General features: G+C 38.8%; 1 protein-coding gene across 4 annotated transcripts in view; it reads right to left on the bottom strand.

Annotated features, from left to right (window-relative positions):
* Nucleotides 1-25974, bottom strand: part of LOC140502854 (cilia- and flagella-associated protein 53-like) — a 199001-nt gene that overhangs the window by 89812 nt on the left and 83215 nt on the right. For all 4 annotated transcript variants that reach the window (XM_072606912.1, XM_072606910.1, XM_072606908.1 and 1 more), the window contains one exon: nt 909-24853. In XM_072606912.1, the coding sequence (XP_072463013.1) occupies nt 24622-24853 (232 nt within the window). In that variant the 3' untranslated portion in view covers nt 909-24621. The remainder of the gene's footprint in view (nt 1-908; nt 24854-25974) is intronic.

Here is a 25974-nt window from a genome sequence, read left to right as displayed (position 1 = left end):
AGCTAATGAGAATAATGGTCAGTGGGGGGGGGGGGGGAGGGACTTGTGTTAGGGTCTATATAAATCACTGCCTTTTCTTTGTCTTCGGCTTTTACTCCTACAGGTTAGCCCCGCTTCTCGAGAATCGAATAAATCTCTTTTCTGTCATCACTTTGAGAGGCCTCTGAGCAATTGATTTATGTAGGAACCTGAGCCGTCCCACACACATAGTTGGCTCCTGACTTTGTCCTCAATACTGATTTGTGACTTTTGCCGTGAAATGATTAGTTGCTTTTTTAATTGCCTTAAATCCAAGCCTCACTCTGTCTGCCTTCTGATGCAATACTTTGCAAAAATCATTCTAGGTTACAAGCTTTTCTCATCACCACCAGCAGTAAATTATTTTTCTTCTTCAGATCTAGGTGGTTCTTAAGCATTCCAAGACTGTATCCTCTCAGCATCCCAAAGGAAGAGCCAAGCAAGAGGAAGACCAAATGAATACTAGACACTGATACCTCAGCTATGCTCTACTCATTTTTAATTCAGGAATGAACCCTGACCCTATGATGATTTTGTAGTATGTTCTGGCAAGGTCTACTTCCTACTTCACAGCTCCACTAGTTAATTAACTGGGACCAAGCTACTCCTAGAGGATGGAAGGTTGGTGCTTCAATATCTGGTCTCATTCTTAGACAGCATCTAAGTGTTTTTATTCCCATTTTACAAATGAGAAAATTGAAAGTCCTAGAGGAGACTTGTTCATGATCATATAGATAGTGTCTGAGGCAGGATTCAACCCCATTCCTTCTGACCCCAAAGTCAACACTACCCATTACACTGTTGCCCTCTCATTATGACAATCAAGAATGACAATAAACTGTATTGAGCACCTGAAACATGATGGTTTACATAAACATAATGTTTCTCACCTTATGGAGTGTTATCTCCTGGGGACTACAAAGTTTTTAAAAAACAGTCCTCAAATCTGCAAGAGAATCCATTTGTTATTCAATTTGTCTTCTGCAACTTGAAATAAATAATGTCACATCCACACATTGCATTTTTCAAATATTTATTATAATTATTAATGAAATACAAATTTATTGAAAAGTATTACTGAATTCATATTAACTTTTTGTCATGGATTTTCTCATTCAACATATACCAACAATATGATCACTATTTCATGTAAGTCATGTAATTTCTTGATGCTAAAAAGTAGTACTCCTATTCAAAAAAGGTTAAGAACTCCTTGGCAGAATAGACATAGTAAAATCGCCTACTTTTTACCCTGGAAATGTCTGAATATTTTGCATGAAATTTGTTGCTGATGGGACTATTGGATTAGTAGCAGGAAAAGACTTTAGGGAGACTCCTGTTCAACTTCCCTCTATTATAGCAAGGGAACTGAGTGAAGTCTGGAGCGGATAAGTGACTTACCAGAGCTAAGTGACCTCTGACCTGGTCTTTTGCCTCTAATCCAGGACTCTTCTCAGTGTCCCATCTCTGGGATCACATCCAAATTTTGTGGGTTTCTTGGGTAGCAGCTACACCTGTGACATGGAGCATCAGTCTCCTGTCTATTTGTTTTCCAATGTGATATAATCCTGCCCTTGGATGATACTGAGCATTGTTAACAAAACCATCAAGTGCAATGTGCACTTAACTATGTAAAATGGGAAACTGGAGGACTGGCAAATTTTCCCAGGCCCAGGTGTTAGGATGCCTAATTGCTGCTGTTAGACTTAAGTGAGACTCATTTTTTTCTAATTTATAATATGATCTTTTAGTGTCTTCCACCTGATGGCTATCCAACCTTATCTCCCAACAAAGTTCCAATTCTGTAAAGATGGTTTTTCCATTTCCAACCAGATCAGGCTCATTCCCACCTCCACATATTGTTCCCTCTTCCTGAAATTTCCTTTCCATTTCTTTTTTTTTCTCCGTATTAAATCTAGCCTTCAACATCCAGTTTAAGTCTCACCCTATCTAGTAAGCCTTCTCTGATAGCTGTATGCCACAGGATCATGGAATGTAACTGATAGGGGCCTTAGAGATGGAACAAACTTAATTTTTACTGTTGAAAAAATGGTTCAGAGAGGTAAAAGGACTTGTCCAATGTCACAGTGTGAATTAATGATGTTCTCCAACCCTTACCTGAAGATGAGTGCCCTTGATATCTTCCCTGAGAAATGATTATTCAGCTTCTGCTTGAATATCTCTGGGTAGAAGGGAAGCAAGCATACTACCACATCAACAGATGGAGGTTAGTTTCTGATAGCTGGGTATCAGCTAAAAGGGATGTCATTCTAGCTCTGGGAAAAACTGAAAGAATAATGTAGAATAACATCCACAAAGCAAATGAGGTATGAATTGAGTATGAGAATATTTAAATACTGGTACTGGGATGCAAGGTCAACCTGTGACCTCAATATGGCTGATCTGATATAAAACTTGCCTTCTGCATAGACTTAATGCCTTGAAGGATGGGTAGTAAGTTTCCTATTACTAGAAATCTTCAAATGGAAGAGAATCATCTGTTGGGGACATTATAAGGTATGGACCAGGGTCAGACCAGATGTGCTCTGGAGTTCCTTCCCACTTGAAGTCTTTGAATTAAAGGCCAAATTAGTCCTAAGTTCTGTTCTAAAGTCTTGCCTGCAGATGGAGGTTAAATAGTTATAGCTGCAGAGGTGTGGGGACAAGAAGTCACTCCTGTTATAAGCACTGGAAATGTGCTGGATCTGAGAATCACATGAAAAGGAATAGCCATGCTGGACGTTTTTAAATTTTTCATGTCCTTTGTATAAGTTTCAAATTTTAGTGATCTGTTTGTAGGGTATGGGGCTCCCTTGCCTCCTCTAAACAGTATTGTCAGGCTTCCAAGATAGCTTTGGTTGTATTTTTAAGATTTTACAACAGGGCTCCACAGCAGTTAGCTTCCATGATAAATGGGGGCACCCAAACAAGCGTCGCTAGCTTTTGCCTCATATGATATAAGGTCGTCTCACTTTTCTGACTCTATTAAGACATAAGGACACACAGCAGCACCAAATTATATCCCATTGTGCTCTTGAGTACATAGAATCATCAATATTATTCAGGTTGTTTCATTTCTCTGGTCTTCCCAATAAGACAGAAAGTTCCCTGGGGCATAGATGGTGTCATTCATTCATTCAATAAGCATTTAAGTGCCTATTATGTGTTAGGCACAGTGCTGGATCAGGGATGTAAGACAAAAGTGAAACTCTCCTTGCCCTCAAAGGGATTATATTCTACTTTTCTTATGTTCTCCACAGGCCCTCGTACCGTGGTGGGCGTACAGTAGATATTTTAAGAAATGTGTTCAATCAAATAGAAGGATTTGAAACTGTGAGAAAAAAGTGCTACACTCTGAAAAGTCACTGAATTTACTAATTATCTTGACTTTATTAGGAGAAATAATGACAATGATTATAATGACTTATCATTATTGTTTGCCAGGCCTAGAGGCCTGTGTAGGCTACCCGAGTCTTCTTACCTCACCTCCGAGGTCTTCGGTTGGCCAAAACTGGATGCTCATATGAGAGAAAGGACGTTCCAGAGTCGAACAAGGGTTGAGCTTTATTTCAGGGTCTCGGTTACAAGTGCAGGGCGGTCTTCCTTAGGAGGAAGAGGGGGAGATTTCCTAAGGAGGCTAAGATCTTAAGGGATTGGAAGTAGAAGTACAAGCGGGGAGAGAGCGGGAGGGGAGAGAGAAGAGAAGCGGAGCCTGCTGTCCTCTTGGCTCCTCATGTGCTAAGAGCGCTTTCAGGCTTCCTCAATCCTATTTAACCTTCAGCTGCATAGTTTGCATCTGAATACCGTGCTGTTAGGTAACTAGGTGTGCCCAGATCCGGGACAATCTTGAGGGCGGGGAGATCTCTCTCCCATCACGTTTCTCACGGGAAGAGGCGGAATTACTCGAGATAGCTCGGTTCACCTCGATTCCCTGCCGTTTCCTGGGGGGGTCTCGTGAGAGCTCTAAGATTTAGAAGCTCCCACCTTTACCCGCCCGAGACTGTCCACACGGAATTGAGCTTCCAATCCCAACAATTGTTGCTACCATGGTGGTCATTATTGAAAAACAGCCAATTGAACTTTAAATGGCATTGCCATTCTACAAGGTAAGATGCACTTTCAGGCTGCAATATAACATAGCTATGCTCAGCATATTCTGTAGGCTGATAAACAAAATTACTTGAAGAGTAGCATAGATATCTGTACCAAGAAAGCCAACAAACACCTCTTAATTCCAATCGTGTAGAGCCCCCTTACAGTTACTTTGTATTCAGGGTGATTAGGGATTCCCAGGACTTCCTTGGTGTTAATAGCTATAAGGTTAACCGTGTATCCTTCTGAGAATGTGTGCTATGATAGTAAAATAGTAACATTGTCATTGGTTGTACAGAAAAGTTGTTGTCCATCAGCATAAGATTTAAGGTGGCCAAAGATACCAGACTCAAATGTCCACCATTTCTCCTTCCCTCCCTCTGTTCCTTCATTCCTTCTTTCCTTCCTTTTTTCTTGCTTCCTCCCTTTCTTCCTTTTTTTCTTCCTTCCTCCCTTTCCTCCCTTTCTCTTCCTTCCTTGGAGGAAAATGGAGAATTGGAAAGAGTTCCACTCTTGTGGAACTTTGCAAATGTTATTGGCAAAAACCATAGGTTACTAATGATTTTCCAACAGATATAAAGGCAAGGAGACCTGAAGAGAGTGTGCTTTGTTTGTGGTTTTGCAAATGTAAAGTAACAATTATATGTGCATGTTTTGGTTTTGGTTTGTTGTTGTTAGCAGGAGGGGTGCCTCTATATCTCTGATATGTAAGGAGAATGAAATGTCCCTTGAATAAACAAAAGAAATATAGCCAAGATCAGAGGGAAAGCAGAAAATTGGAGGGGGGAGGGGGAAGAATTATAGAAAGTTTATCAGATAAAGGTCTCATATCTAAAATATATAAAGAACTTTGTCAAATCTGTAAGAATATGAATCATTCCCCAATTGATAAATGGTAAAAAGAATATGAATAGGCAGTCTTCCAATGAAGAAATCCAATCAGTTTATGGTCATATAAAAATGCTCTAAATCATTATTGATTAGAGAAATGAAGATTAAAGCAAACTTGAGATGTCATTTTACACCTACCAGATTGGCTAAAATGATAGAAGGGAGAAATGACAAATGTTGGAGAGGATGTGGAAAAATTGGCAATTGTTTGTGGAATTGTAAAATGATCCAACCATTTTGAAAAGCAATCTGGAATTATGCCTAAAGAGTTATTAAATTACCTATACCCTTTGATCCAGCAATACCACTTTTGGTCTATTTCCAAAGATGATTAGGGAAAAAGGAAAAGAATCTATGTTTTCTGAAATATTTACAGCAGCTCCCTTTGTGGAGGCAAACAACTAGAAATTGCAGGGATGCCCATAACTTGGGGAATGACTGAAGGAGTTGTGGTATATAATTGTGATGGAATACAACAATACTATCAAAAATGATGAGCTCAGTGATCTTAGAAAAAAACATGGAAAGATTTATGTGAAACAATGAAAAGTAAAATGAGTAGAACCAAGAAAACATTGTATACAGTAACAGCAATATTGTTTCAAGAACAGCTTTGAGCAAACAAGTTATTTTGTCTATTACAAATACCCAAATTAACTATAAAGGATATATGAAAAAAGATGCTGTCTGCATCCAGAGAAAGAACTGATAAATAGAAGTATGTACAGAATAATTGTACATACACATACACACCTATTTGTGTCTAGTGGTAGGGAAGAGGGAAGAAAAAAGGGAAAAAAGAAATTTACACAATAATTTTGTGTATTTGAAAGAAAAAGCAAGTTGTGCAGAGTATATTTGCAGTTTCATGTACAACGTTTGTTTTGTACTATGTTGTAGAAATGATTGTTTTATTATATAAATTAAAAAGAAAAGGAACGAAAAGCTTCAAAAGGAAGACAAAAAGGAAAAATAATTTTAAAAGAAGGAAAAACTAATATGTTTGGGAGATTGGAAGGTCCCAATGTGAGACAAAGAGGAGGAAGAGAAGAAGGGTCACTGTACTTTTTGGAGCTATAAAATAAATTTTATCATTTTTCCATAAATGTTAGAACTGGACCTTATGAGGTGGAAGTTTCTTTTTATGATTCATAGTTCTGATGAAAATCCTCAAGTGTAACTAGGAAGAGGTCAGAGGAATAGTGACCCAAGTGGTAGTCTGGTCAGACCACATCTGGAGTTTTGTGTTCAGTTTTATTGTCATATTTTAGGAAGCACATTATGTAAGCTAAAGAATATCTAAAGGATGGCAACTCAAGTGGTGAAGGGCCTTGTTTTCATACTGTATAACGATAAGTTAAAAGAACTGTGGATGTTAGAGAAGTAACTTGTCTTAGGGAAGCAGTCTTCAAATACTTGCAGTTGGAAGAGGAATTAGATTTAACTACTAGGAGCCAATGGGCAGAACTCAGAAGCATGAATAGAAGTTTAAAAGATGGGAATTTAAGATTTATATGAAGAAAAACTTCCTAACAATTAGTTAAACAAAAGTAGAATGTGCTGTCTCAGGAGATAGTAGGTTGTCCTTCATTGGAGCTCTTTAGGTAAAGCCTTGATATATCCTAGTTGGAAATGTGGTAGAGAAGATTCTTTTTCCATGTATGAGTTGAACTAGTCAAGTTGAAAAACCTTTATTAAGACCCTAATATGTGACAGAAATTGTGCTAAGTGCTAGGGATACAAAGAAGGGCAAGAAATAGTCTCTGTTCTCAAGGAGTTCATAGACCAATGAGGGAGACAACATGCAAACAACTGTGTACAAAGTATAATCAAGATAAATTGTAGATGGCTTTGGTATTAAGGGAGATCAGAAATGTTCACTTGAAGAAGGTGGAATTTTACCTGTAAAGAAAGCCAGGAGACAGATGAGAAGGAACAGAATTAGAGGACAGCCAATGTATGTGCACAAAGTTAGGAGATGGAGTATCTTACACAAGGAATAGCAAGGAGACCAGTTTTACTAGATTACTAGATCTCTTGGTGGGGGAAGATTGTCAGGCTGAAAAGTCTGGAAGGGAGGGAGGTGGAGAAGGGGAGGGGAGGTTATGAAGGGGTAAGAGGAAGATAATGAGTTCAGTTTCAGAGATACTGAGTTTAAGATGTCTATGAGACTTCCTGTTTGAGATGTTGATTAGGGAGTTGTAGATATAAGAGTAGAAGTCATGAAAAAAATTAGTGCAAAATAAATAAATCTGAGACTCATGAGAATAGAAATGATAATTAAAGCCATGGTAACCAATGAAATCGCAAAGAGAAACAGTATGGTAGGAGAAGAGAGAAGAGCCCAGGATGAAACTCCAGTGAAGGAGACAGAGAAAGAATGGTCAGACAAGTGGAAGGAGTATCTGAAAATAGTGGTGTCACTAGAGAGAAGAGAATTTTAAGAAGATGATGACCAACAGTGTCAAAGACTGCAGAGAGGTCAAAAAAGTTAAAAATTGGCCCATTAGGTTTGGCAATTAGGGAATCACTAGTAAATGTGGAGAGAGCTGTGGGCTCTGAAATTCCTTCTAACTCTAAAATTCTGTGATTCTGTAAAACAAACCATGGTTGTTGTGACTCATTGCTAAAGGACACTGAAGAAAGCAAATACTGGCTTAACATGAATAACTGTGAGACATACTATTTTCCTGGGGCATACATCTAGTATAAGATGTCTCCTAAGACTCGAGAGCCACAATAACCAATACCATGTTATGGTGTTTCATGTATAGGACAAATTAAACTGACAGACTTAATCCAATCACTTCTTTGGGCCTCAGCTTCCTCATTTATAAAAATAGAGTAATAACATTTCTTCTACCTAACAAACCTTAAAGCACCATAGAAATGGGAAATACTGTTATTATTATTGTTAAGAATTATTAAGCACTGGGTAAGAAAATGAGATCTTAGAGCAGGGATTCTTAACCTTTTGTCTATGTTCTGTACCCCTTTGACAGTCTGGGGAAGCCTGTGGACCCCTTCCCAGAGTAATGATTTTAAATACATAAAATGGGATTTCAAAGGAAACCAGTTATTTTGAAATACAATTGTCAATTTTAAGCAATTATGTAATTAAAAACATAAAGATCTCGTGAACCCTAGGTTATGAACCCTTGCCTTAGGAGGAACAGGTGTTATTTTCAGTATTGTGAAGATATAGACTTCAGAAAATATGAAGGTTTGAAATAGGAAAGTATGAAAAGTGAACAGTTGGCTAAGAAGATGGCTCCCCAGAATGGGATTTGAATTTCTAGAACAAAGCTTGAAATAAAGGAATGACAGACTTCTGACCAGAGATGGAATGTATCTAAGAGAGGACTGGTAAAAATATTGTCCAGAGACTTACGGATATAATCAAGAAGACTTTAAATTTTAAAATGGAATAGGAGGGAGAAAATGCCCTTATAAATGTGCTAAAGTAGTTATGATAGATAGTAAAAGCTATACCATAGGACGTGGAGTATCAGTAGAAAGGATAAATAACCTATAGATAACAATTTCCAAGAATATAGGAAAACGATTTATACACATAGTCTATGACATTTATATACAATTGTGAGTTACAAAATATACTACAGATCTTATAAAAGGAAATCATTTTGACTATACAGGTACCACTGAGATTTAATAATATATGACTCATGATCAGAATATAGTAATAGAAGGATATGCCTCATTAGAAAGAACAGTTTAGATAACGGCTGAGGGAAACATGTTGTTTACTAAGAAGATAGACTCCTGTGGGGAATATATGAAGAGAGAAGGACATATGTGACAGAGAATATTTGGATGAATGTCAGTCTAGGGAGAAAAAACAAAGTGATAATGTTATGGGAGTATATACTACAAAGAACACAGCCATAAAAAAAATTGATAATGAAATTGGGAAATATATCATAATTTAGCATATTGAATTGATTCTGTAGTAGTGGGGGACTTCAATTATCCAGACATATGATGAATCTCTTTCTTTTAAAAGCTGGAAGATGTTTTCGTTTGACTTGGAATAATTTTATTTTTCTAAGAAGAAGCAATGAGAGAACTTGCTATCCTTGATCTGTTTTTAACTAAGAGAACTGAATGAGGAAGTAGGAATGATGGGAACCTTAGGAGGTAGCATGCAAGCCATTTTAGAATTCATGATTGATCAGGAGGGGAATGCTGGGCTAAGGATGATGTATACTGTTGCCTTTTTTTTTTTTTAAAGGAAATTGGATTCCACAGAATTCAGGCAAAGAATATGTAGGCCTGAACAGCCAAAAAATTCTATGTGGGAAGATTGTTCAAGAGAGATGGACTGCTCTTTACAGCTATGATGAAGATGACATGGAATCATTAAATTTAGGAACTGAATTGTACTTTAAAGGTTATCTAGATCCAACCATTCAGAAAACTGAGGTCAGAAAAATGAAGTAACTTGGTTAAAGTCACACAGCTAAGAGGCAGAGCTGGGGCTATAACCCAGATGGGAAAGTGTACTGTGTGATGTGGTCCTAGGAATATTTCAATAGGGTAGTTCAAAATTAAAATTGTCCATCAAAATGCATCCCTTTGCCCTGATCTGAGGCACACATTGTGGACTGTTTATAGCAAGAAATTGGCATTTGGAGGCAATTTGGACTCAGAATCTTTGTCCTGTCCAGGCCTTTACAGGAGGTATAAACCAAGTAACTGCCTTTTATTGTGCCCAGTACCGGGCATAATAAAATACCCTTTTGCTGAAATCTCAGGGGCTTTCCTATATAAAAAGCTATTATTTTTACAAGATGAAACTCTCATCTATATTCTGCAAAGAAGTTTGCCCAGTTTATATAAGGTAATCAAAATATCAGAAGGAAGATTTTATAGAAGGAAAAACACTCATGCCTATGTATAATTTATGGTGTGGTGCATGCATAAGTGGACCTGATAGATTTATCCCACAAAGCTATGTTAGCAAACATTAAGGCTTTAGAGGAGACCAGGAGTCAAGAAAATATAGTTAGAGGGGCAATTGCACCACAAATCTTCTTAACTCCAAGTATGAAAGAGTGATTGGGAAAGAAGACCTCCATAAGAGACTTGGGAGAGGGAATTATTCATTGATTTTTGTCATTATTATCTGTATTACAAAGCTCACCAGCATAGACTGAGAGGAAGGTCAGGTCATTCATTTAGTTTTTTTTGTTTGGTTCAGTCATTGATTCATTCAATGAGCATTTATTAAGTTTCCACATTACCTAATATGGAAAGAGCACTAGTTCAGAGGACTCAGGCTCCCATCTTGCCTCTGGTGCTTACTGTTTATTGAATCTTCACAGGTCTCAGTTTTCTCAATATAAAGTGAGGGCAGTGAACTAGGTGTCCTCTGAGTATTCTTCTAGATCTAAATTTATGATTATAATGTCTTACATTACACACAAGAAGCGTTCTGCTGAGTTCAGACAAATGTAAAACAGACCCTTAGGAAACTTACATTCTACAAGAGGAAACAACAGTTATATTGAATGAGTGAATGAATGAATGAATGAATGAATGAAACATTTATTAAGTGCTTGCTATGGACACAGCACTGTTTTAAGAGCTGAGAATAGAAATAGAAAAATAAGATGGTCCCTGTTCTCAAGGGGGTCACATTCTAATGCGGAAGGTGTAAATCAGATGGAAAACTCCCATGGTCCTTAAAGTGCTGAGGCAAAACAGATGGCAATGCCTCGTCTTTAATGTTATTTCCACTGATAAAAATCAATACAAAGTACATACCAAAACAAGCAAAGTAATTTCAGATGTGAGAGGCCCTAAGTTAGGGTGATAAGGAAAGACTTTGTTTAGGAGGTGGTATTTGATTGAGTTTTTAAAAAATATTTTATTTTCCCCCCAATTACATGAAAACAAATTTAACATTTGCTTCTTAAAACTTTGAGTTCCAAATTTTCTCCCTCCCTCCCGCTCTCCTCCCCCCTTCCTGAGATGGTATTTGATTGAGTTTTGAAAGAAGCATCAGCTTCGAAGAAGTGGTTAGGAAGTGATGAATTGGTTCAATCATTCGGGAAAGCATTTTGGAATTATGAAAGTCACTAAACTGTGCATACCATTGCATCCAGCTATACCACTACTACATTTATACCCCAAAGAGAGCAAAAAAAATGGGAAAGGCTCCATATGTACAAAATTACTCATAGCAGCTCTTTTTTGTAGGGACAAAGAACTGAAATCTAAGAGGGTGACTTTTAATTGGAGAATGACTGAACAAATTATGGTATATGAACTTAAATGGAATATTATTGTAGTATAAGAAACAACAAAAGAGATAATTTCAGAGAAACTTGGGAAGACTTGTATGAGCTGATACAGGGTAAAATGAGCAGAACCAGGAGAACAATTTATATTATAACAATGTAAAGGGAAAAAAAACTTTGAAGGACTGGAAAGCTCTGATCAATATAATTAGACCATAATCCCATAGGACCAATGATGAGGCTTATTACCTACTTCCTAACAAAGAGATGATGGATTCCAGAGGCAACGTAGAATAAAAACACATCTTTGGACATGGCCAATGTGGGAATTTGTTTTGTTTGACTATGCATATTTGTTATAAAGTGTATCTTTTTCTTTTTTCTTTTGGAGGGAGAATGGTGGGAAGGAAAGGAAGGATAGAATTAGGGTTCTCTCCTCTCCCCCAAATGAGAAAACAGAAAAAGGCCAGAAGGAATTACAGATAAGCATAACAACATTAAAATTTACATGCTGAGTTTATTCTACACTTTAAAAGAAAAGCAAGGTCTATATATAAAACAGAGACCCACAATTTCATATGTAATCCTTTCCTGTTCTACAGTGGTTAAGGAAATGTTTGTTTCATTTCAGAATTTTACAAATTAAAGAAAAACATTTAAAAACAAATTTATAAAAGGAGTAGTCAATAAAAGGTAGTGCATTTCCTTCAGAATTTTTTTTTTTGGGGGGGGGGGTCTCCTTTACTAAGGTGCTGACCTGCTTTTCATGCTTTTCTTGCATCTCTCTCATTTCTCTTCCCAGTTTTCCTCCACCTCTCTAACTTGATTTTCAAAATCCTTTTTGAGCTCTTCCATGGCCTAAGACCATTGAATGTTTATTTTGGATGTTTGGGATACAAAAGCCTTGAATTCTATGTCTTTCCCTGATGGTAAACATTGTTCTTCCTCAGCAGAAAGGATGGGAGGAGATATCTGTTCACCAAGAAAGTAACCTTCTATGGTCTTATTTTTTTTCCCTTTTCTGGGCATTTTCCCAGCCAGTTACTTGACTTCTGAGTTTCCTCTCCACATCCACCTCACCTCCAGTTCCACCCAGCTAGTGCTTGGGGGCTGAGATTCAAATGCTGCTTCCCAGCCCCTGCTATTCAGTGTGAGATTAAGTTTAGGTGCTCAGGTGGGGGCAGGGCTGCCACACGGGGCTCAGTTCCCTCAGGGGGTTTATGTGGAGACCTTCAACAATGGATCCGGGCTCCTGCCTGCTTTGGGAGCCCCTGTCTGCTGCTGCCTCTGCTGCCATCTCCGCTGCAGCCTCCCGAGGGGTCCTGAGTTATGGAGACACCTCGCTCCCCTCTCAGCCAGCCAAAAAGACTCTCTCACTGACCTTTGGTGCCTGTGGGTGGATGGACCTGCGTGGCCACTGGAGATTCTGTCCCTGAAGCCTGCTTGGATCTGCTCCTCTCAGTGCTGCGTGGCCAAGGCAGGGCTGAGCTCTGCTCCAAGTCCTGTGCGTGACATTCCTTTGGTGCTGGTTCTTCAGGTCTCTCTGGAACAGAAATCTTGTCTGCTCCATTGTTCTGTGGCTTCTGCTGCTCCACAATTTGTTGAGAGTTCTTCTTTACAGGTATTTTATGGGCTGTGGGTTGGGAGCTGGCATATATTTATCTTTCTACTCTGCCATCTTGGCTCCTCCCCCCTGCATTTCCAAACTTATACAGACACAAACAAGTGAAATTTCATGTTGCCACATTCTCCACAACCTGATCTAACATCTCAGGCAGTCACCCTCCAATGACTTGTGAAGGCCCACAGAAAGATACAGACTTACGATATCCCCTAATATTAGTCCTTCCAGACCCTGATCATCTATAAGGAATTTTTTCAATAAATCTAATCTGGAATATGTAAGTTTAGTGTGTGATCTTTTTTTTTCTTTCTTGGTGTGGAAGTTGATTTACATACACACACATATAGACAAAATTATTCATTTAGATAAGCATTTGCTGCTAAATGTTAGGAAGTAAAACAGGTAGAAGAGATTAATCATCTAGTCCTTTTTACTATAACAGCTGCCTGGTTGATTTCCATACCTCCAGTCTCTTTCCTTTCCATTTCATCTTTCACATTACTACCAAATTAATATTCCCAAGACAAAGCCATGATCTTATTACTTAACCACTCAAAACCTTCAGTGGCTCTCTGTTGCTTCTAGGAAAAAATGTAAATTATTCAGCCTACTATTTAAAAACCCACCACAATCCTGCTCCAACCTATTTCCAATTTTATTTCTTATTTCTCACCTTCTTGCACTTGAAGCAACTGCCAAAATGAACTATGTTCACTGAATTCTGCTTAAATGTTTTCACGTGGGCTGTTTCATGGGGCTGCCTCCCCTCTTTGTCTCTGCCTTCCAGACTCCTTCTCTTCTTCTTAAGACTGAGGTCAGTTACCATCTCCTCCATGAAGCCGTCCTTGATCTTATCAGCTGAAAGCATTCGTTTCTTCTTCAAGTTTTCCTAGACTACCTGATCTATCCTTTGTTCCCCATTGTTCCTTACATTGGTTGTATTATACTTATCTGTAAAAATGCCATCCCCTTCCCCACCCCAGGAGAATATAAGCTTCTTGAGGGCAGGGATAATGCCATTTTAAAAACCTTTGTATCTCCAGTGCTTTGTAGACAGTAGTAGATTATTAATATTTGTTCATTGTATTGTGTTTGTACCCATGCTTTTAAACCTTCTGCTGGATTGAGAGTAGTTTAGTATGGTAAAAAGAATACTGGATTTAGTCAGATGATTTGGGTTTGAATCCATGTTTTGTTAATACAAATATGATTTCTTCTTCCTTTTCTCCTTCCTTCCTCCCTCCTTCTTTCTTTCTCCTATCCTTTCTTTCTTTCTTTTTTTCTTCCTTTCTGTCTTACCAGTCATCTTTATTTTTCTAAGTGAACCATGAAAGTATGGAAAGGCTGAACACCCATGTCAGGCCATAGGAGAGATAGAGTCAGCTTACATGTAATATTGAAGACTGAAGAATAAGAAAAGCCACCAGAATGAACAAACCTCATGAGAGTAACATACTGGAGGAAGGAGCCCCTAATCTGAAGGGATGGCAAGTGGATCTGTTTGTGACCAAATGGTCATGACAACATAGATGAGGCCATAACATCACAGATCTGGTCACAACCAAAGCAGGTATCTCCCTCATGATTTAGACCCAGTGCTCTCTGTTAAAGCTGATCAGACCATTTGATGAAACTTGCTAGAGAGGTCACAGATACAGATGAGTCCGCAGGCTCAGTTTCCTTAGCCCTATTGGCATGTATAATATTGAAAAAACTACTTAATCTTTCTGAGCCTCAATTTCTTCTTTTGTAAAAGGAATGGGTTGAATTAGATGACTCCTAAGGCACTTGACAACTCTGTAATGTTTGTAATGTGATTCTATGACTGCATCTTGTGTCCCATTCTATTCTCTACAGCATTTAGTACCAAGAAGTCACATATATAGTAGGCACCCAGTCTAACTAAATAGTAATATATGACAGAAAAAAATAATTGAACCAGAGATTTTTAAAAAAATATATCTTCAGTGCTGGTGCTAAAGGAAAACCTGATTTAATTAGAGGCTGACAAGGAAATAGTTGGAGACTTTGAACATTCTTAAGGCTGGTAAGATTCATCCAATTTTCTTTAAAATTTTCCTTCTAAATTTGTGGGTTTCCTTTCATTGATAAAAATGTATCCCTACACTTGTTTGTCAGTCCTGATTTATGTTAGGGGTGTGTGTGTGTGTGTGTGTGTGTGTGTGTGTGTGTGTGTGTGTGTGTGTGTGTGTGTGTGTGTGTTGGAAGGAGTGGGTCTAACAAATAGAAGAAAAAGAAGTTTTTCCTGAGTCAAGATTTGGAAGATGTAAGGGGCAGAGAAGAAAGAGTTAAAGAGCATCTGTGTGTATGCATATAAGTAGGTATCTGTAGATATATATGTATATATATTTATGTATGTGTATGGATAGATAGATAGATGGATAGATAGATATACATGCATAAATTGAGTCCCAAAGCTCATTGTGTGGGACTCTCTCCTCATGAGTAGAGATCAATATTTTGTGCCCTTGTGAGGGGTGGGATAGACTTGGCAAGAGGGGAGAGAATCCTGGCTGTTCAGTGTCTTTGAGTACTTCTACCTTCCACCATTAGGAGAGGAGATGCATGAGATTTCAATCTCTCTTCAAGACCACAAAGGGAAAAAGACTCTGTTAAGAAGCCAACATATGCAATGTTGATTGTGTCCTTATTCTTAGATTGTTACACAAAAGACTTGAGGAAAATTCTCTCTGGGTGAAATCAGAGATTCTCTCTATCTTGGCTCAGCTGAGATATTTTTCTCCAGTGGGAGAGCTCCTTCAATCTGTATTGTTTGGTATACATATATACGTGTGTGTGTGTGTGTGTGTGTGTGTGTGTGTGTGTGTGTGTGTGTGTAGAGAGAGAGAGAGTCTGGGATGTGTGTGTGGGTGTATGTGTGTATGCATATGTATAGACACATACTCATATGTTTAACCTCTGTAATTTCTGTTTTGCTATCAACTTGGAGAAGTTGGGGAGGATTTGTTTTTTGCTACTTGCTATCTGTATTTATTGCAGAGCTGGTATTTGGTGGGAAAGGCGTCAAGCCTTGGATATAAAACTTGGGCATCACTTTTTCCCCATTAGGAAATGGTGATCAAGAGTTTAGCTTTGAACTAAAAATTATATCCCTGCCTAGACTAACAATATTTGAGTAATTAGATATAACCCTACCCTTATATACCACCTTTCTGAGGACAGCAGATTCTGGCCTCCGATACCAACTTTCTGCTTCCTTTCCTTGAAAGAATTAATGTTTCCCTTGGAGAGAGTAGGGGAGAGGAAGTATCTATTCTTACCTCCCTGTGAACCAAAACATTGGGACAGCCATTTGTTATACACATGTATGTATATATGTATATACATTTATATATGTTGCATATATATACAAACATATATGTAAATATTTAGGCACATACACATAGCAATATGTGTATACATACATGTGTGGATATGTGTGTGTATATAACACTTGGGGTGTTCAAGAGCACTTCTGCTGTGAGGGCTTGCCGAACTCCTTTCAGGGTTGCTCATCTACTTGTCATGTTCACTTCTCACTCTCATCTGTGACTCCAAGAAGTTGTAGCATGTACAGCAGCCACACCCTCCTCTAGTGTCTTGGCAGAAAGGCTAAACCAGGTTGAAGGTAACCAACAGGTCTCAAACCTGTCAGTGAATTGGGGGGAAGGAGTATCTACCCCAAGTATCTGAAGATTTCCCTTGGCAGAATGGACTGATGGGAACAATTTGTTCCAATGGCCATGAAGGTGACTGAAATAGGCACTGTGGAGTGGTTAGAGCTTGATCAGACATCAAGGATATCAAGGTCGTCCACTGCATCCTGGGTCAGCTCTCCTGACTTTCATCCTACCACTGGACTTTGAGGACTCTGGAAGAGAGAATGTGGCTGACAACTGTGCAACTGTGCCTCATGCAAATCCAATTCATGCACAAATCAAGACATCATTGCATGGCATCATTAATTGTCTTCGAAAATGAACAAACAACTATCCTATCTATCTATCTATCTATCTATCTATCTATCTATCTATCTATCTATCTATCTATCTATATATCTATCTATCTATCATCTATCTACTTATCTCTCTACATATACATATATGTGCGTGTGTATATGTGTATACGTATTTCTTTTTTTATTTTTTTATTAAGTTTTCAACATTCATTTGTACAAAATTTTGAGTTCCAAATTTTCTCCCCATCTCTCCCCTCTCCCACCCCAAAACTCTGAGCATTCTAATTACCCCTATCACCAATCAACTCTCCCTTATAACATTCCTCCCTTCCCTTATCCCCATCTTCTCTTTTGTCCTGTAGGGCAAGATAAAGTTCTATACCCCATTACCTGTATTTCTTATTTCCCAGTTGCACGCAAGAACAATACTCAACAGTTGTTCCTAAAACTTTGAGTTCCAACTTCTCTTCCTTCCTTCCTCCCCACCCATCCCCATTGGGGAGGCAAGCAATTCAATATAGACCATATATGTGTAGTTTTGCAAGTGACTTCCATAATAGTCACATTGTGTAAGACTAACTATATTTCCCTCCATCCTATCCTGCCCCCCATTTCTTCTGTTCTCTCTTTTGACCTTGTCCCTCCCCAAGAGTGTTGACTTCTAATTGCTGCCTCCTCCCATTGCTTTCCCTTCCACCATCCCCCTCACCCTACTTATCCCCTTCTCCCCCACTTTCCTGTATTGTAAGATAGGTTTTCATGCCAAAATAAGTGTGCATTTTATTCCTTCCTTTAGTCGAATGCAATGAGAGCAAGCTTCATGTTTTCTCTCTCACCTGCCCACTTTTTCCCTCTACAGAAAAGCTTTTTACTTGGCCCTTTTATGAGAGATGATTTGCCCCATTCCATTTCTCCCTTTCTCCTCCCAATATATTCCTCTCTCACCCCTTAATTTCATTTTTTTAGATATGATCCCATCCTATTCAACTCACCCTGTGCTCTGTGTGTGTGTGTGTGTGTGTGTGTATGTATGTATGTAATCCCACCAACTACCCAGATACTAAAAAAAGTTTCAAGAGTTACAAATATTGTCTTTCCATGTAGGAATGTAAACAGTTCAACTTTAGTAAGTCCCTTAGGATTTCTCTTTCCTGTTTACCTTTTCATACTTCTCTTGATTCTTGTGTTTGAAAGTCAGATTTTCTTTTCAGCTCTGGTCTTTTCATCAAGAATGCTTGAAAGTTCTCTATTTCATTGAAAGACCATTTTTCCCCCTGAAGAATTATACTCAGATTGCTGGGTAGGTGATTCTTGGTTTTAGTCCTAGTTCCTTTGACTTCTGGAATATCATATTCCACATCCTTCAATCCCTTAATGTAGAAGCTGCTAGATCTTGTGTTATCCTGATTGTATTTCCACAATACTCAAATTATTTCTTTCTGGTTGCTTGCAATATTTTCTTTTTGACCTGGGAACTCTGGAATTTGGCAATAATGTTCCTAGGAGTTTCTCTTTTTGAATCTCTTTCAGGAGGTGATCAGTAGATTCTTTCAATATTTATTTTGCCCCCTGGTTCTAGAACATCAGGGTAATTTTCCTTGATAATTTCATGAAAGATGATATCTAGGCTCTTTTTTTGGTCATGGCTTTCAGGGAGTCCCATAATTTTTAAATTGTCTCTCCTGAATCTATTCTCCAGGTCAGTTCTTTTTCCAATGAGATATTTCACATTATATTCCATTTTTTCATTCTTTTGGTTTTGTTTTGTGATTTCTTGGTTTCTCATAAAGTCATTAGCCTCCATCTGTTCCATTCTAATTTTTAAAGAACTATTTTCTTCAGTGAGCTTTTGAACCTCCTTTTCCATTTGCCTAATTCTGCTTTCCTCATTGGCTTTTTGAACCTCTTTTGTCAATGAGTTAGCCTACTTTTAAAGGTGTTATTTTCTTCAGCATTTTTTTGGGGGTCTCCTTTGGCAAGTTGTTTGCTCGCTTTTCATGATTTTTTTGCATCTCTCTCATTTCTCTTCCCAATTTTTCTCCACCTCTCTTATTTGATTTTCAAAATCCTTTTTGAGCTCTTCCATGGCCTGAGCCCATTGAATATTTATTTTGGATGTTTGGGTTACAGAAGCCTTAACTTTTATGTCTTTCCCTAATGGTAAGCATTGTTCTTCCTCATCTGAAAGGATAGGAGAAGATACCTGTTCATCAAGAAAGTAACCTTCTATGGTCTTATTTTTTTCCCTTTTTTGAGCATTTTCCCAACCAGTTTCTTGACTTTTGGGTCCTTTGTCAAAAGTAGGGTATACTCTGGGGATCTGTAAGATCTCAGTTCCTCCAAGGTGGCACAATTAAGAGTGTACACTGGTCTGGGAGAAAGAAGAGATTTTTGTGCCCAGAATCTTAGTGGAGTTTCCTCTTTTCAACCACCTGGCCTCCAGTTCTGCCAAGCCAGCATTGGGGGCTGAGATTCAGATAAGCTGTGGGGGCAGGGCCACCATTCAGTGTGAGATAAAGATCAGCTGCTGCAGAGCCTCTATACAGGGCTGAGGTAAGAATCAGCTGCTCAGTGCCCCCAGGGGTTTTACAATCCAACAATGGATGTGGGCTGCTGTAGGGGCTGCTGTGGGAACTGCTGCTGCCTGCCTGATGTGACCTCTGCAACCGCTGCCTGAGGCCAGAGCTACGGGAAGGCCCTTCTCCCTTCTTGGCCAGCTGAAAAACCCTGTCACTGACCTTTGGCACCTGTGGGTTGAGGGATCTGGGAACCCCTGCTACTGTAACTGGGGATTCTGCCCCTGAGGCCTGCTCGTGTCCTCCTCCCAGAGCCATGCTGCGTGACCAAGGCTGGGCTGGGCCCTGCTCCGCATCCGGTGTGACAGATGTTTCCCGTCAGCCTTTCAGGTCGCCCTGGGTTGGAAATCTCCTCTACTCTGTTGTTCTCCATTTCTGCTGCTCTAGAATTTGTTGACAGTCTTTCTTTACAGGCATTTTATGGGCTGTGTGGGAAGAGCTAGTTCTGTGTATGTCTTTCTACTCTGCCACCTTGGCTCTGCCCTGTGTATATGTATTTCTTAAGAGATAGATGACCTTAGAGTTCGTCTAATCTAACCCATTCATTTAGAAATTTTAGAGAGATCCCTTGGCTGTCCAATAGATGGTACTGTCACCAGGATACCTTGGTTGCTCTCTAGAGTAAATGAACGGGTGTGGATGAGACAAGGGTAGAACAACCTTAGAGTGAGGTCTGATTAAAATTGATTAAATTAACTGATTAAAATTCAGGTGCTTATCAATTATACCTACTCAAATTCAAAGTGCTAATACTAGAATATATATCTTAGAATTTTAAAATTCAAAAAGCCCCTTAAATATCTTCTGATCCAATTCCCTTTTTTTTATTGTTGTTTTGCTCAGGAGAATCAAAGGATCATAGATCTAGAAAAAGAAGGGCCTTGAGAGGCTATCTGGTCCAACCATCTCCTTTTTAAGGAACCCAAGGCCAAGGCTGGGTAAATAACTAGACCAAGGTCACACAGGTAGACAAGCATCAAAGGAGTTATTTAAAAAGGTTGAATTGAGATTCTTTTTAAAAATACAAATATTGTCCCAGGAAGAGTAGAACTTTCAGTCACTTAAGAGGTCAGTGAAAATTCATCTTATCCTTTCACTTTCTTCCAATTTATAACATTAGAGAGAATGACAGATTTGATCTGGTGAGGTAAGTTGGAGACATGGAGCATTTCAGGGGAATTTAAGCCCCAGGTAAGAGTGCGGTCTGAGAGACTTTGGCTAGCCAGAAGACAGCATGAGAAAACTGGGTGTATGGGGGATAGCAGAGGAGAGCAGCAAGATGAGTGTGGAAAGGGAGGTAGAAAGAGACCAACAACCAAGCTTGCCTGTGATTCATGAAGGGAAACACTGACAATGTGGAGGTGGACTGTGTAGCTTAGAGCTGTCTCCAATGGTGGTGATTTCTTTCTTTCTTTCTTTTTTTTTTTTTTACAAAGAGGGTGTGTTCCAGTTCCTTGGTCTGTAAGTGGGCACAGTGGAAGGTGATATCAGTCTTTAAGGGATTAGAATGGACTAGCAGTATGGATAATGTAAAACTGAGAAAAAGTTGAGCCAATGATGGCTTGTTACAATGCATGGCAAACACTTTACACCAGGAATCTGCAAATCTGGAGGATTTCCTGTACTTGGCATTTTTCTTTCTTTCTTCCTTCCTTCCTTCTTTCCTTCCTTCCTTAATTCCTTTCTTTCTCTCTCTCTTTCTTCCTTCCTTTCTTTCTTTCTCTCTTTTTCTTTCTTCCTTCCTTCCTTCCTTCCTCCCTCCCTCCCTCCCTCCCTTTCTTTCTTTCTTTCTTTCTTTCTTTCTTTCTTTCTTTCTTTCTTTCTTTCTTTCTTTCCTTCCTTCCTTCCTTCCTTCCTTCCTTCCTTCCTTCCTTCCTTCCTTCCTTCCTTCCTTCCTTCCTTCCTTCCTTCCAGTTCTGCCTTTGGTATACACTGCTGCAGATTTTCAATGCTCAGGTTACCACATTGAGGGAGGAAGAGTACAACATTGTAAAAATCAGTATGTTTTCCATCCTTTGAAGGATTATGTTGCTTTTCTTCCAAATACATCTAGCTGCCAAACTGATTTTCTTTGTGCCCAGTTCTGGTCTCAGGTAAGATATTTCTAATGCTCTTTAGTACAGTGCCTGGCATATAAATAGGTGTTATAATAAGTGTCTTCTCCAGCTCATTTTAAAAATGGGAAACTGAGGCAAATTGGGTTAAGTGACTTGCCCAGGGTCACATAGCTAGGAAAAGTGGAATTCAGGAAGATGAGTCTTCCTGACTCCAGGCCTGGCACTCTATCTACCCACTCTCTGACCAAAGGAATGGTGTCAGAAAGGGCAGCAAGGTTAGATGAAAAATCATTAGTTTGACTTGAGACATGCTGGGTTTAAAGAACAAATAGAACATCTTGCAGACAGGAGTAGATGAAGGTCTGGAGCTCAGAAAGGAGGGGAGAGCTAGGAAGATCTAATCGATCTAATAATCACAGAGTGATACAACCAGGGAGGAGCCAGGCCATTCAGTCCAGTCTGTACCTAACAGGAATCTACATGATAACTCAAGCAAGAGTTCGGTTAGGCCCAGGGTGGGGCCTTGAGGCCATGGATTTCCCACCCCTGACTACTAGCCTTTGCTCTAAGCCTTCCAGTGTAGGGGGAGCCGCTATTTCCTAAGATTATCTATTCCACTTTTGGGTAGTTCTAGCTGTTAGGACATTTCTCTTGTTATCAAAGCCTAAATTTGTCTCTGACACATCTACCTATTAATCTTAGCTATGCCTCTTGAGACCAGCAGAATGTATTTAACCTCATTTCCACATGATAGCCTTAAATAACTTGAGGACAGCTCACATATCTCAACTTTTCCAGGCTCGACACACCTAGTTCCTTTAAGGTATCATCTTATGGCAGACTCTTAAGATCCTTCATCACCCTGATTGCCTTCTCTATATAGCTCCAGTTAATCAGTGACCATCCTAAAACATGGCTCCTAGCTCTGAACACAACACTCTAGACTTGCTCTGAACAGAGCAGATAATACAAGGACCATTAATTCTTTCATCCTGGACACCACATCCCGCTTAGTTCATTGCTGATTTGTATTGATCTCTCTTTTCACTAAAAGCCCCAGATATTTTTCAGACTATAGAAAACTAGAAAACTGTAGGCAGCTAGGTGGCACTGTGGACGAAGTGCTGAGCCTGGAGTCAGGAAGACTCTTCTCCCTTAGTTAAAATCTGACCTCAGACATTTACTAGCTTTGTGACACTGGGCATGTCACTTAATTCTTCTTGCCTCAGTCTCCTCATCTGTAAAGTGAGCTGGAGAAGGAAATGGAAAACCATTCCAGTGTCTCTGCCAAGAAAACCTCAAATGGGTCACAAAGACTTGGACATGACTGAACACTAACAATAATTGTGCCTCCCCTGTTTTGTACTTGAGAAACTGATTGATTATTCAAACACAGATGTGAGCATCTGTTTAACCTTACACAGTTTTTACTCTTAGTACACAGTCAAAAGTGTAGTAAGTTGATTCAGACCTGGTTCAAAGGTGGGACCCAAAGAGTAGTCATTAACAGTTTGAAGTCTTCTTAGAAGATCTCCAGTTAAATGCCCTGAGGATCTGTATTTGGCCCTCTGCTGCTTAACATTTTTGTCAGACTTGCGTAAAGGCCTCAGTAGCATGCTTAACCAATTTGGCCCCAGCTTCTGGTTTGTCAAGATTTTCTGAATCTTGATGCTGTCATCCAATGTGTTAGTTACACATCTTCCCTACGTGCAAGAGACATAAGACGGGTCCCGAGGATGCAAAGATCAGAACGATAGACTGTTCCCAAAGAGCTTTCAATCTAATAGGGGATTTGCAGACAGATAAGTAAGGCAAGATGAGACATGGTAAGGGAAAAAGAGAAGTCTATAGAAATTGAGAAGAAAGAGATCACTTTCAGCTGGGAAGGACATGGAAAGATCAGGAAAAAGTTTTCTGCAGGAAGTGAGAACAAGGAATTAAGTTCTCCCCACTTTATAGATGAGAAAACTGAGCTATATAAATGTTAGCTCTTATTATGATTCCTGTTTTACTGATGAGAAAACTGAGTCTGAGAGTGAGGTCAAGTGACTTGCCCAGGGTCCCAGAGGTAATGAGGATGGGAAGCAGGATTTAAACTCAGGTCTCCTTGACTCCTAGTGAAATAGTCTATGCACAGCTGCACTTAGCTGTACAGAGGGAGGAATAAAATGGGGAACAGCCAATACTTCAGTTAGAACCTGTTCTAGAGTTGGTGCTTGAATGCAATCAAGCTTAATAAGTACTTACATAGACTCAGGCTCTTTTTTAGAAATATAGACAAAAATTAAACTGTCCCTGGCTTCAAGGAGTTTACATTTGATGGAGAGGGAACATATGTATGTGTGTATATATATGTATATGTGTATATAAATACACACACATATATATGTATATATATATATATACAGACAAAAATAAAAAGTAATTTGAAGAGGGAGAGCAGTACTAATAGCAAGATTGGAATGTGTTCTCAAAGAGGGGGAGGGGACACCTGAGTTGAACCCTGAAGGAACATAGAGATTCTGAGTGGAAGAGATGAGTGGGCATTGACTATAGGGGATGGCTTGTGAAAATGATATAGAATGTCTAGTTTGGGAAACTAGCGAGAATTGTTCAGTTTGGGCCACAGAGTAAATTGAAGGGGGTAATTTAAAACAAGCTTTGAGAGTAAATTGGAACCAAACAAAGGAAAGCCTTAAATGCTAACCAAAGGGGTTCATATTTTATCCTAGAGGTAACAGGGAGCCACTGAATGTTTTTGACTAAAGGGAGTAACATGGTCATGATATATAGCTAAATATAATTTTTAAAAAGTAGGTCAGGCTAATTAAATAAATACTTCAGTGAATCAAGACATGGTAAATGGAAAGGACAAGAGTAGGTGGTGGGCAGAGACATTAGGTAGGAAGAAAATAAGGTTGTTAGGATTCTGTCATTAAACTTGATATGAAAAATTAGCAGAAAGAATGAAACATTCCTATAAAGAGAAGGAGATTTGGGGAACTTGATAATAATTATACAAACTTAAGAAAGGATAGTTTATTCATGAATTAGTAAGAATTTGGAAATCAATTATATTGAGCATAAGATAACAGTATCTTAATTGATACTAAACATACTATCATGGAAAAGGATATGCTTTTGGAGCAGTTCTTCGAAAGGGATGAGTGTGTTCTTCATCTTCTTCATACTTTGCAAGTACCTCCTGGATTTTTTCCTTGAGCTGTTCCTCTGCCCTCAGACCTGCTTCATACTCTCTCCTTTCTTCTGCCTTTTCGGCCTCTCGCATCTTTCGCTGGTGTTCAATCTGAGCTTGCAATTGCTCCCTGTATTCCAGGGTTTCCCTGAATTTTCTAAAAATAATAGAAATGATAAGAGTATAAAATTTGCAAATTAATCATTCAAATTTCCTTAAGATAATATCGTTTGCTCCCCTTCTGTAAAGTAAATGACACCTCTTCTTCCCCCACATTCAACTGAGAGGATCCGTTGGTGCCAAAATAATGATGATGATGATGATGATAATTCAGTGAAATCCATAATGTGCATATAAAGAATCTTACGGAAAACATTGCAATACAAAAATGAAGAGTAAATATCTTTCTTTTTTAAGAATGGAAATACAGTGAGTCATCTTTATTGCTAAAGGTAACCTTTTTTTTAACCATTTTAGGTAACCTAAAATGACTGTCTGAAGCACGTGTGATAAAACCAGATGAATGGGTATAGTTTGTTATCACTGGTTCTAAGCTAATAGTGAAGTAGTACAAATATATTATTTTTTTTCATTTTTTATGAAAGAAATGTCTTCTTTCAGACATTGAAAATGGTGGTGGAGGGCACAGCAATGAACCTGAAGAATGAGCCCAGGAAATGACCATGGAAATAGAAGACTAAGGGTAAGAAAGATAGGAGGTAAGTATCCTTCCTTCTTCAGGCTATAGGCTGATTTAGGTAACAATATTAATTGCTGCCAACATGAGGAATCAGTGAAAAGCCAAGCTTCTCTCTTCCTCATAATGCCCAACCCAAATGTAGTTGTGGCAGCAGGGCACCCTAGAATCCTGGCCTAGTGGGTTAGCATACAAGGCTATTATTATTATAGGCCAGATCCATTATACACAGGAATTGTTAGGTTCTATACCACAAATAAACTAATAAGTATTTATGATACAAAACCATTAGCTTAGTGGATTCAGAGAAAGTTGGAAAAATCATTTGAGTCATTTTCTCACAGACTTACCAACTGTTGACCTGAAAACTTGGTTAAAGAAAAGGCAACAGGCTAAATGCATACATTTTATGATTTAATTAATTAATTGATCAATTCCCTATTAAAGACAATGGTAACATAATGCATTATGGAGCCAGAAATGTTCTGGCTACCCAGTGCAGAAATCTTCTGGCTTATATACATTTTGCTGTGAGAAAGGAACTCTGCTAGTTGAACAAATCATAAATTTAGTAAGACAAG

The sequence above is a fragment of the Notamacropus eugenii genome, chromosome 4 (assembly GCF_028372415.1).
Source record: "Notamacropus eugenii isolate mMacEug1 chromosome 4, mMacEug1.pri_v2, whole genome shotgun sequence".
In the NCBI taxonomy this organism is placed as follows: Eukaryota; Metazoa; Chordata; class Mammalia; order Diprotodontia; family Macropodidae; genus Notamacropus; species Notamacropus eugenii.
The sequence above is the reverse complement of the archived record's forward strand: the minus strand, read 5'-3'. Positions and strand labels throughout refer to the sequence as shown.